Source organism: Sinocyclocheilus grahami, unplaced genomic scaffold, assembly GCF_001515645.1.
Source record: "Sinocyclocheilus grahami isolate Dianchi unplaced genomic scaffold, SAMN03320097.WGS_v1.1 scaffold1243.1, whole genome shotgun sequence".
NCBI classification, from domain to species: Eukaryota; Metazoa; Chordata; class Actinopteri; order Cypriniformes; family Cyprinidae; genus Sinocyclocheilus; species Sinocyclocheilus grahami.
The window spans coordinates 173,266-186,425 of NW_015506422.1; the positions used below are offsets into that span (position 1 = coordinate 173,266).

The window sequence follows — 13,160 nt, forward strand, 5'->3', positions numbered from 1 at the left end:
TTTTAATTTGTGGTGCTTCTAATTAAATGATAAAAAGCAGTTGCAAATGTTGAACTAAATAAATTACTACAACTCCTCTTTGCACCAATAAAAGTAAAAATACTGTTTTTCTACCAAATTATTTGTAATATCTAATTATTATAGTAATATTTAACTTACATTGGAAAGGTTTCCGTGACCTCTCGCGAGATCTCGGCAAAAAGTCTCACGATTTATTTCCAGAACATAATGCATGATGGGATACACTTAGCCTTGAATATAGCTCAGGAGCGGTATTCGAGATAGTGTGGATTTAGTATCCATTAAGGGCACTGCACTTTGGCATTTTGAAGACATGGGACAGACTTGCACACTAACTTCCTGTCGAGCACACGCGCTCTCAAGTGGCCAAGACTGCAAGTGTGGGTATTTGGACAAGGCTGTTGTCGCACCGTATTATTTTCTTCCTCTCGACGCTTCACACTCCAGTCCAGCGGGTGGCGCTAAGATACGTTTGTTTGCCAAACACCATTAAACCTCAGAGGAAGAAGATTAGTTTCACCGTAATCTCTGTTGTGTTGTCGTGATGCTGTTTTAATACAAACTGTTAGAAATGTTGTTTCTTTAAATATAAAGATACAGTTTTTAAATCAGGTCAGTAAATACCTGTAATATTATCAACCTCTAAGTGACTAAATTTTGAAGCAAGCAGGAATATCTGGAGGAGTATCAGCTAAACTGAGATCTGCTGCTGTGAAGATGGTGTTTGTTAAAGAGGAGAGTGAGGAGGACAAGAGTGAACCAGAAACCTGGACAATAAAACACGAGGAACCGGAACCCTGGAGAATAAAACACGAAGAACCAGAAGGTTGGCGTTTATTCTTGATATTTAAACCAGCCGCTGATCCAGAGAGAGCAGCTCGCTTCACACTCCAGTCCAGCGGGTGGCGCTAAGATACGTTTGTTTGCCAAACACCATTAAACCTCAGAGGAAGAAGATTAGTTTCACCGTAATCTCTGTTGTGTTGTCGTGATGCTGTTTTAATACAAACTGTTAGAAATGTTGTTTCTTTAAATATAAAGATACAGTTTTTAAATCAGGTCAATAAATACCTGTAATATTATCAACCTCTAAGTGACTAAATTTTGAAGCAAGCAGGAATATCTGGAGGAGTATCATCTGAACTGAGATCTGCTGCTGTGAAGATGGTGTTTGTTAAAGAGGAGAGTGAGGAGGACAAGAGTGAACCAGAAACCTGCAGAATAAAACACGAGGAACCGGAACCCTGGAGAATAAAACACGAAGAACCAGAAGGTTGGCGTTTATTCTTGATATTTAAACCAGCCGCTGATCCAGAGAGAGCAGCTCACCATGTGAGCTTTATGTTTGAAACAGCTTAACAAACAGTCTACACAGTAGGCTACATTTATGTGTTGCAAACATTAAATAATAATAATAAATAGTTTATAGTCCGTATATAGCCACGATCAAAATGATTAATTGAACTAATATTACGCTTAAAATAAAGATTTTATGTTATATTATGCCAGTGGGGACCAGAGTGACTGTTAAAATGTAACGTTATTTGATGAATGAATCATACACTCAAGAGATTGGTTTTCATTCATTTATTTGAAATTATTTTTTACATAATGCATTTTCATAATGAATAGACTCATGACATCTTAGATATTTATAAATAGACTCATTTATAACCTATTATAATTTTTTTTTTGTCAAATTTCAAGTAAATTAGCCTACATATTATTTTGTTTGGTTCTAATGTTTTGTTTTTAGAATCGTGGGAGAACTGCGATCTCCATTCTAAAAATCAATTATCCAGAGTCATAGCATAAACAATACATAATATATCCGGCATCTAACTAGTACTATTTGTACTGTTTCTAATATTAAAATGTACAGACTAGGATGTAAAATGTACAATCTTTCAGACTTTATGTAGTGCATTAACAAGTATTTGGTACAATTATAATGCATTGTAATGCCGCTTATATATATATATATATATATTGTTGTTATTAATATATGGTTATATTACTATTTGTACCTCCAAATAAACATATAAACACACACATAGGCCTACACTTCCTGGCCAAAAATAAAGTTGCTGTTTGGTTTTTAAACAAATTCTTAAAGCTGCAGTCCGTAACTTTTTTGTGTTCAAAATAGAGCCCTGCACGTATGAACGTATTAGACTCAATAATAATTCACATAAAAAACACGATGCACACATGCGTATCCCAAATCACATGCATGAAACCCAATTCACATGCACGAAAAAAAAAATATTCACAAAAGCCAATTCATCTGCACAAAATAAGAATCTATATTCATAAAATGCGTTTCACAAATGCAAGGAAATTCAGGAGTTCATCATGGACTGTGAATATGTGAATTGCCTTGGACTTGTGTGTGTATTTTTGAGACTTTCCTGGCAGCGAGCTCCTCCCACGCGGGTATCTCGTACTCTTTAACCAATCAGATTTGAGCCCGTCGATTGACCAATCATAACCCACCCTGTGCGTGCCTACCTGGATGTTGCATCATCAGCGCGAGACCACAGTTCAAGTCACTGTTCAGCAGAGGTTTGTGCAGTTGATCATTTGATTTCAGTTAACTAGCCTAGTGGAGATGTATTGTTTTATTTTTGCATGTTTACTTGAAACTTCGGTTAAAATCTGTCTGTTTAGACTAGGGCTGCACGATAAAGCGCATGTGATATTTAATGCGCATCTTGCCAGTAAAGCTGGTTCTGTAATCAGCGGTAAATCTCCATCACATGCGGGCTTTCACATAGAGCAGCATTTACTACACAGAACCGTTGTTCATTGACAAACTGCGCAAAACCACAATCATATTTTGTGCATGTTTTGCGCAGCTTGCCAGTGAACAACGGCTCTGTGTAGTTAATGCTGCTTCATGTGAAAGCCCGCATGTGATGGAGATTTACCGCTGATTACAGAACCAGCTTTACTGGCAAGATGCGCATTAAATATCACATGCGATTTATCGTGCAGCCCTAATTTAGACACACTCGTTAACGTGACCAGTGTAAGCCAGCGGCTTCTATGAAAACAGATAGTGTTGCCAAAAATGCAGCTGTCTTGTGTTAGCCACAATGTCCCGTATATTGGCCAAAATGAAGAATTCTGCTCATTGCCCTGTTTTTGTTCAGCAACGCTGGGTGGCCAATGTCCAGCCTAGCTCCCACTTAGCGCTGACCCTGCCCTCATAACCATAGCTTATATATAATGATGAATAGAACTCATGAGAACTCGGTGTGTGAATAACGGTGTGTTTGTACTCATCATTTGTGCAACAGGACGCAGTGTTTAATACACACTAATTGATGTCACAACATCTGGATGAATTACAGACCCCTTCCTTCACATTAATCTTTATCTCTTTTTTGTACTTTACCTTTGTATTCATTTCTTAATGTAATCAACATTCATTTACTTATTTTTTTCATGTTATATTGCGGTGATTAACCATTGTTAATGTTTAATCATATGTTGAGTTGTGTATTGTAATCTCAAAGATTTTTACATCAAGACGATGTTGGGAAGCAGCAGTTGTATTTGCTTGGTGACAGTTGTGGAGTTTATGCTGGTCAGACAAAGACAGACTAATCATAAAAAGGAATGCAACAAAGATTATTCTGTAAACTTCATTCAGTTATTTTATCACTTTATCGCATGCTTCCTGCTCTTTCTGTATCTGCATCTCTTGTAAAAGCATAAGGCCCGGTTTCACAAACGGGGCTTATCTTAAGCCATGACTAGGCCTTAGTTAAATTAAGATATTTAAGCAACTTTTACAAAAATGCCTTAGAAGAAAACATTACAGGTGTGCATCTTGACAGAACAATGACACTGATGTATTTTACGATATGTCAGAGTAAGATATTTTCAATTGAAACCGCTCAAACATGCATTTTAGTCTGGGACTAGCTTAAGCCTCGTCTGTGAAACCGGGGGTATGAGTTAACATGCCAAGGTGACAGCTTTGAAAATCAGACCAAAATCTGTAACGTCTTGACAGAGAAAGATAGTGAAAACTGGATCTAAAATGTTTGATTCATTAACTTTTCACATAATGTTAATTAATAATAATTTACATAATGTATTACACTGATAGATGTATTTATTATTCGGCCATGAAATTTACTTTAAAATAATGCTAAAGACTCTAAATGGGACACTATTCCAGCCATTCAGTGTAATTGAGGTTTGAATACCCTTTGACTGAGGAACATCTAGCACAGCGTTAAGCTGGTATCGAGCCAATCTTAGCTGTAGATGTGCTACGTTTGTACTCCCTCATAATTGTCAATTCATATTTCATGTTACAGGCACATTACAATTAACCATGGTCAGGTAATTTCATGGACATTTTATTCTCAAAGTATTCAGAAAACTTTAATTATTAAATCAATAATAAATTAATAAATCTTATAAAGCAACTGTAACAACTGGCTTGTTTTGAATGTTTTAATTCTGACATAAAACCTGAATAATAACAAGAACATTTAACCATGCATAACAAAGCTTTTAGCCTTAACAAATACAAAGTCATAGGTACTACTCTACAATGAATGTAGTAATAATGCATGAGTTTAAAAAAAATCTTATGAAACTGTCAAAATGGATGGGTTGCCACATGAATGTTTTACTTATGAGTTACAGTTCCAAATGAAACTTCTAGATTCATATCACCTCATAACTTGTGGAAGGGGATGAATTAGGAACAGCAGGGTCATGGGTTGTCTGAGCAATTTGTACATCATTAGCCTCACAATTCTGAAATAAATTGTATCTGCATCATAAACAAACTTAAATGAAATGTACATGGTCTCCAATGTGTGCATGTTATTATAAACTTACATCATCATCAGCTGAATGCGGGCTATCACAGGACATGAGACACAAGACAAGCTCTGCTGTGACGGCTCTTTCGTGTCCTCAATAAACAAAAACACAAGACACTGCTTGAAAAATACCAAAAAACTATTTTCATAATCATCTATTTATTTACAACATGTCCCATTAGTCAAAACCTTATTTGATGCTTTACACTGAGTTTATGAATCTAATATCTTAATGTGGTAGCCTATGGTATCCAAGTGAATAATAATTCTTTATTAAATAAGCATCGATCAATATTAAAACCTAACACACTCTGGACTAAACAGCAGCCGCTGGTTTACACTGGTCACGTTAACGAGTGTGTCTAAATGACGGCTTTAACTACGGTAAACATGCAAAAAGAAAACTACATATCCACTAGGCTAGTTAACTGAAATCAAATGATCAAGCACAAACCTTTGCTGAATCGTGATTCGAACTGTGTTCTCGCGCTGATGACGCAACATCCAGGTAGGCACGCCCAGGACATGCGCTTCCTACGCCCACAGCGATTTATGATTGGTCGATCGACAGGCTCAAATCTGATTGGCTAAAGAGTACGATTGACCCGCGTGGGAGGAGTTCGCTGCCAGGAAAGTAGCGCTGGGCGATATAGCTAAAAAAATTATCAACGATATAATGTTTCATATCGTTCGGTATCGATAATTATTGACATTTTTTATAACCTTTTTTTAAAACAAAAAGCAATAGAATTATTTTTTTATTTAACCACTGTATTTATAATTAACAATTTATTGAGACAAACAACAAATATTTTTTTTGTTTTAACAATCAAACACAATAAAAATATTAATGCATCCCTAATAAATATCTAATTTCTAATGTTTTATATGCAGATTAAATGGGTCTTTATTGTATAGGTCTAATTGTCTCCCAAAAACAGCATCATGCATTGCTTAATCCAAAGAGCCGGAATGCTATTCACACAGACTGCATTTAAAAACATATGAGACACGGTGAAAAGGAATAAACCTCCACAAATGTGTGACGTATTTGCTAAAAGTTTCAACTGTTTTAACTTTGCATTACTTTCTATACATCTCTTCTGTGCGACGTGAGTGCAGCAGTCATACTTGTCAGTCTAAAAAAAGCGCTGATTATGCGTTCTGTGTGAATGGCTTGGTTTCGGTTTTAACCCATTCAAGATCTTTGAGCTTCTATATTTCTCTAATATTTTGAATGAATAACGCAGCAGCGGTGCGTCTCGTGGGCTAGACTAACAAAACATTAAAATGCAGCAACGTCACTTACATCATCTCGCGTGCCACTGATGATGCTCCCTGATGCACACCTAACATTCAAATGCAAATGTTTATTTTAAATTCGACTAATATTCATTCTTTATTCACAATCTCCTCATCACAGGCAGGCACGGCACTCATTTCAGCATGTGTTCGTGTTTGAGTGTGCTGTCTGCGTCACTCATAGTACGTGCCTATATCGTGCGCTACATCGAACATTTTTTCTATCGATATCGGAGGTGTACCGTCGATAAATATCGATACCGTTTTATCGCCCAGACCTACAGGAAAGTCTCAAAAATGCAACACAAATCCAAGGCGATTCACAGTCCATGATGAACTTGTAAATTTTAAACATTCAATTTTTGTACACAGTTGTACGTCTGTAAATTGTGTTTTGCATTTGTGAAATGTATTTTATTAATATACTTATTTTGTGCACATGAATTGGTTTTCGTGAAAATATATATTTTTTGGTGCATGTGAATTGGGTTTCGTGCATGTGAATTGGAATACACACATGTGCATAATGTTTTTTGCTTGAATTATTGAGTCCAATTCACTTCCATATGCACAGGCCTCAAATATAGGCCCTAGCCCGGCCCTGGCCCGAGATGCTCAGGCCCTAGCTCGGCCCTTGTCCAACAGCTTATCAGAACTCTTGGCCTGAGTTCAACCCAAGCCGATTTTTTCCCCTTCTCCTAAAACAGCTTATACTACTTTTTTAGCCATTAAAATAGTTCAGTTTTGTATATAATGGCAAAGTTATTATATTTAGTTTCGTTTTTGTATTAAGTTAATTTAGAAAAACGTTTGGAGCATTTTTTGTTTGTTAAATGTAGGCTAAGTTTGTATTTAAAGTAACGACCAAGCAGCCAGTGGCAGACAGTGAGTTGATCTTAGCCTATGTTTGATCAATTTAGTCTTCTCAAATCATCACGACTCGCCTAAAATAAAATCTGTAGATAGAAACAGTTCAAGCATATATCACAATGTTAGTTTAAAAGTTTAACCTAGACAAATGTGCGCTATTAGGCCCATATCTAATCGTTTGTGTGGAGAGTGGAAGCTAAAGTGCGTTTTGCAGGACATTGACTCACCAGCGCGACCACTTATAACAGTGGAAACAACTTAAAATACGCCATCATTTTTGCTCATAACGGTAAGAGTAATACATTATTCCGAACTGTAAAGGGTCTACGTTTATTTGGGTGCTCTCACAATATCAACAAAACGTTGTGCTTTTGTAAAATAAAGTAAACAAACAGGATGTGCTTTCTGCCGTCTCGGTCTTGAAAAGGAGCACTGCACAAAAATGAACTGAAACTCAGCGAATACATGCCACACAGACATGATCAATTTATCTATAGAAAGCTTTAAGTTACTACAAATTAGAAAACAAATTATTTAATCCGTAAAGATGCATTTCTCTCTAACGTGTATATTTAGTTTTCTAAATTCAAATTTTGTACTAAAATATTATCAATACTTGAATTATATTCTAATTTAAAAGCTTTTGGCTTCTCTCCAGAGGCCACAAGAGGGCGCATCGAGCAAAATATGCACTTTCTTCAAAGCAATAAAACACCAGGACTATCTTTGAAAAAATAATGTTTATAAACCATATATAATTAATTACGTTGCTTAACAATTAGAAAGAAAACAGCATCATGAATGTATATGTATAGTTTAATACAAAGGACCGAAAACCAATCATAAAAAAGCACTTTTTTTTCATTTAAAAACATGAGATGCAGTGGAATGCAGAAACACCACCATAAAGTCTTGAGACATGTTTTTTAAAAGTTGAACTTGCATAAATTTTACATGGCTTTCTAAACATGTTCTCTCTTGTGTGAGACGCTAGTGCAGCAGTGATAGATGTCCCTCTAGCGATAAATATGCATTCTGTGTGAACGGCTTGGTTTCAGTTTTGATGTAAACAACAACATCTCCGCATTGATGTTCTCTTTTTCCGAAAATATTTTGAATGAGCAGTGCCTCATCCAGTGGGTTCAACAAGGGTGCTTTCACACCTGTAGATCGATTGCTTTGTTCCGAAACAGGGATTAAAATTATTACAATGTTGCTTTTTATTCTTTGTGCGGTTCACTTTCACACGGCAAAGTTTCTAAATGGACAAAAATTGCTAATACAAGTCACATGCGAGTAAACTTTTCTCTCATTGGTCAAAGTTCTACTGTTTATTTTCCGGAATTCCGCTCATAGCGGTCATCCGTCAGGATGGAACGACAACAGCTTTGAGGGCTTATTGTTGGGTTTTTTGTAGCTGTCATTATATTAATTTATTAATTTATCATTTTGAGCAGGAGTCCAGGATTTGTCGGGAAAACATTAAAATCCAGCTACTATGAAGAAGGGCAATAAGACGGCATTATAAAATGAAAAGGCGCACTCACCCACAGACATCTGCTGCGTCCCAATTCACAAACTATCCATCCTAAACATCTACTGCTTTTCACGGAACTTACGTAATTACCCATTATACATTGTGATATAGCCTGGTTCGTTGAATCAGATTGCTTTCTCACTACAACCGAACCGCTCCAGAGTTCGTTTTCAATCGAGCCAAGACCACCTCGTTCAGGCGATCTCGGACTGATTATTTTAGCATGGATCCAAAAGCGATTGCCGTATTCACATATGCCAAAACTAACTGAGCTAAAGGGGGGAATTTTGCCAGGTTCCGAAACAACGGGCCAGGTGTGAAAGCACCTTAAAAGGCAATGACACCTACATTGTCATTGCATCTTGTGCGCCATTGATAAGTCTGCCTGACGCACACCTAAAATTTGAATGCAGCGTTTTTGCATTCGAATGTGGATATTTATTTAAAATTTTTAAAATGAGAATTTTTTTTTTTTTACCCTAGTATATTATAGACTTTTCATTAAGACCCTAAAGAATCATATCAATATTCAGAACAACCTCTTGGACCGCAACCAGTCTGGTTTCAGAAGTGGGCATTCAACCGAGACTGCCTTGCTCTCAGTTGTTGAAGCCTTAAGACTGGCAAGAGCGGATTCTAAAGCTTCAATACTTATCTTGCTGGATCTGTCCTCTGCTTTTGACACAGTTAACCACCAGATCCTCCTGTCAAGCCTATTGGCAAAGGGCATTTCAGGAACCGCACTCTAGTGGTTTTTGTATTACCGCTCAGATAGGTCCTTCAAGGCATCTTGGAGAGGTGAGGTGTCCAAGTCGCAACATCTAACTACTGGGGTGCCTCAGGGCTCAGTTCTTGGACCACTTCTCTTCTCTGTCTACATGGCATCACTAGGTTCAGTCATTCAGAAACATGGCTTTTCATATCACTGCTATGCTGATGACACTCAACTTTACCTTTCATTCCATCCTGATGATCCGATGATAGCTGCTCGCATCTCAGCTTGTCTAACAGACATTTTTTGTTGGATGAAGGGCCATCACCTTCAACTCAACCTTGCCAAGACAGAACTGCTTGTGGTTCCATCAAAGCCATATTGTCATCACAATTTCACCATCCAGTTAGGCACATCAACCATAACTCCTTCAAAAATATCCAGAAACCTTGGAGTTATGATTGATAATCAGCTGACTTTCTCAGACCACATTGCTAAAACTACCCGGTCCTGCAGATTTGCTTTATTCAACATCAAAAAGATCAGGCCCTTTCTTTCAGAACATGCTTCACAACTCCTTGTTCAAGCTCTTGTTCTGTCCAGGCTGGACTATTGCAATGCTCTATTGGCAGGTCTTCCAGCCAGTTCTATCAAACCTTTACAATTAATCCAAAATGTGGCAGCAAGATTCATTTTTAATGAGCTGAAAAGAATGCATGTCACACCTGGCTACCAATAGCTGCTCGCATAAAATTCAAGGCATTAATGTTTGCCTACAAAACCACCACTGGCTCTGCACCCCTTTACCTAAATTCATTACTTCAGACTTATGTGCTCTCTAGAAGCTTGCGTTCTGCAAGTGAACATCGCTTTATTGTGCCATCTCAAAGAACCACAAAATCACTTTCACAGACTTTTAAATTAAATGTTCCCTCCTGGTGGAATGGCCTGCCCAACTCAATCCGAGCATGCAGAGTCCTTAGCCATCTTCAAGAATCTGCTAAAAACACATCTCTTCCATCTTTATTTAATCCTCCAACTCTAGCACTCTCTATTATAATTCTATTCTTTAAAAAACTTAACACTAGCTTCTCTAATCTTTTTGTACTTTATCTAATGTCTTTTTATTTATTATACAATTAACAAAAGCAAAAAAGGCCTCTAACACTAACTTGCTATATTCTTTTTCTATTCAATCCGTTTTCTTTTATTATATAAAAAAAAGATACGTGTACTGCGTTAAGCTAACTGAGACTTGTTACAGCACTTGCATATTGCCTTTTTGTTGATTTTGATTGCATCCATTGTCCTCATTTGTGAGTCGCTATGGATAAAAGCATCTAAATGACTAAATGTAAATATATTCCACATATTGGCCTATAACTTTTTGTATATATTTGTATATGAATTTATGCAAATGAAAATGAATTTTTTTCAGAAGTGCTGCAGATGCGTGATGTGAAGATGTCTGAATCCTGATGTACTGTTGTTTATAGTGCTATTAACTACATGTAATTAAATGTAAAACTAAATCCCTGGAAAACTAATTTTGATATTTTTAATGGCAATCGTCCATTCTGATTTAATTGTGAGTTAAGATAATCTTGCCGGTTAACAGTTAATTATCGGTTAAGTGGCATTGATTAATCTCCATCACTATATTACGATTTTTGCTGGTTTCAAAACACACATCACACTGTATTACCTGCTATTGATTTTTCACTTAAATGTAATGCTTTAACAGTTGGTGACATCCTCCAAAAACCTCTAATGACAGCGCATTGCCATTCCGACTTGTTTATGATGTCTTGACAAGTGAGCGCTGGCATTTCTTTCATGTTGGATGCATCAACGTCACATTTGCACAGGCCATACAATTTTAATTTCATTACTGGTTGACTGCCAAATTAAAATATTTAACAGAATGATAAAATAGTGTTATTATTGACTTGGAAACATATCCTAATTTCATATTTTCCAATTGTCCCAAATTGATTCTCATAATTTTAATGTTTTCATTTTAGGCTTGATGAAAGTGAAAGAGGAAAGACAAGATCTGAACGAAGTGGAGGAGAACCATCAGGATCAGAAAGATGCTGAAGAACAATCAATGAATTGCTCCAAAACTGAAAAGAGTTGCTCACAAAGCAACATTCAGATAACAGAAGTTGAAAGGCCTTTCACCTGCTCTGAATGTGGAAACAATTTCAAACATAAAAGAAGCCTTATGTACCACACGTTAGTTCATGCTGGAATAAAGCCTTTCAGCTGCTCTCAGTGTGGAAGGAGTTTTACACAGCAAAAACAACTTAATGATCATGTGCTTGTTCACTCCTCAGAAAAGCCTTTCAGCTGCCCTCAGTGTGGAAACACTTTCACACGTAAAGCAAACCTTAAAAATCACATGATAATTCATAGTGGGGAAAAGCCTTTCAGCTGCTCTCAGTGTGGAAACACTTTCACATGTAAAGGAAGCCTGAAGAATCACATGTTAATTCATGCTGGAATAAAGCCTTTTGTCTGCTCTCAGTGTGGAAAGAGTTTTGTGCAGAAAGGACACCTTAAGATTCATTTGGTAACTCACTCTTCAAAAAAGCCTTTCAGCTGCTCTCAGTGTGGAAGGAGTTTTACACAGAAAAGTCAACTCAATGATCATGTGCTTATTCACTCTTCCACAAAGCCATTCACCTGCTCTCAGTGTGGAAGGAGTTTCTCATTGGAAAAAAAACTTAATGAGCATGTGCGTATTCACTCTTCAGAAAAGCCTTTCACATGCCCTCAGTGTGGAAACACTTTCACACGTAAAGCAAGCCTTAACAATCACATGATAATTCATACTGGGAAAAAGCCTTTCAGCTGCTCTCAGTGTGGAACCACTTTCAAACGTAAAGGATGCCTTAAGAATCACATGTTAATTCATGCTGGAATAAAGCCTTTTACCTGTTCTCAGTGTGGAAAGAGTTTTACACAGAAAGGACACCTTAAGGTTCATTTGATAACTCACTCTTCAGAAAAGCCTTTCACCTGCTCTCAGTGTGGAAACACTTTCAAACGTAAAGAATGCCTTAAGAGTCACATGTTAATTCATGCTGGGAAAAAGCCTTTTACTTGCTCTGTGTGAAAAGTGTTTCACCTTTAAACAAGAATTTAAAAGTCACATGAGAATTCATACTAAAGCGAAGTCATCTGTGTGAGAAGAGTTTTAAATGGAAAGCTGGACTCAGAGCTCATCCTCATCGCTCTCACTCTGCTGTGAGGAAATTGAACTGATCTGGACGGAGATTTCTAAGGGTTGACTCTTTAAAAGGCACAAGAAAATAATGCTTGAGAGAGTGAAAACTCTGTACTGTGAGTGTGGGAAGAGCTTTAACACAGACGAGTACTCGAATACAGAAAATATAGCAGAAACTGTGACTGAAATAAAGTGAAGCAATATTTACATCCATATTTAAAAGTGCATTTTCTCTCAGAATCTTGACATTATTCCTGAGGTAAATAGACATTAGGCTGATTCTAACGTATTTTTAGACCGCAGTTGCAAGGTGGAGAAAGTGAAAAATCACAAGTCTATTTCTGTCATTATTAATTATTAATTATTATTTATAGTTTTTACATTTTTTTCCTTCGTAATTGTGTTTTTCATGAGATTTTGTCCACTTTTAGGCATTTAAGGCATTAATTTGTTTTGGGGGTATTTACATGATACCATTTTCAATGAAATACTGAAATGTTTAATGCATTTTGCAGTTCACTTTCAGTTTTTCACAGTCACTTTGGCTCAATTCTAGAATTATAATCTTTATAATTAAGCTCCCTCTGTACAGTTTTGTTCACACCAAATTTGAATTTCTTATTAGTTTAGAATTTC

The 13,160-nt window shown here is 36.7% G+C and overlaps 1 protein-coding gene across 1 annotated transcript; it reads left to right on the plus strand.

Annotated features, from left to right (window-relative positions):
- Nucleotides 1–722: 722 nt before the first annotated feature.
- LOC107568427 (gastrula zinc finger protein XlCGF26.1-like) lies at nucleotides 723–12,893 on the plus strand. The gene is made up of 2 exons (XM_016254399.1): nucleotides 723–847; nucleotides 11,317–12,893. Exons 1-2 carry the CDS (start codon nucleotides 739–741, stop codon nucleotides 12,411–12,413), a joined length of 1,206 nt encoding a protein of 401 aa, XP_016109885.1. The 5' UTR covers nucleotides 723–738; the 3' UTR covers nucleotides 12,414–12,893.
- The last annotated feature ends 267 nt before the right edge of the window (nucleotides 12,894–13,160 follow it).

Bases quoted from the DNA above. Each gene is read 5' to 3' on its own strand.
- LOC107568427 (XM_016254399.1), top strand. From the start codon at position 739: ATGGTGTTTGTTAAAGAGGAGAGTGAGGAGGACAAGAGTGAACCAGAA. The intron at 848-11,316 runs GTTGGCGTTTAT...TTTTCATTTTAG, and splicing joins AAAACACGAAGAACCAGAAG to GCTTGATGAAAGTGAAAGAG.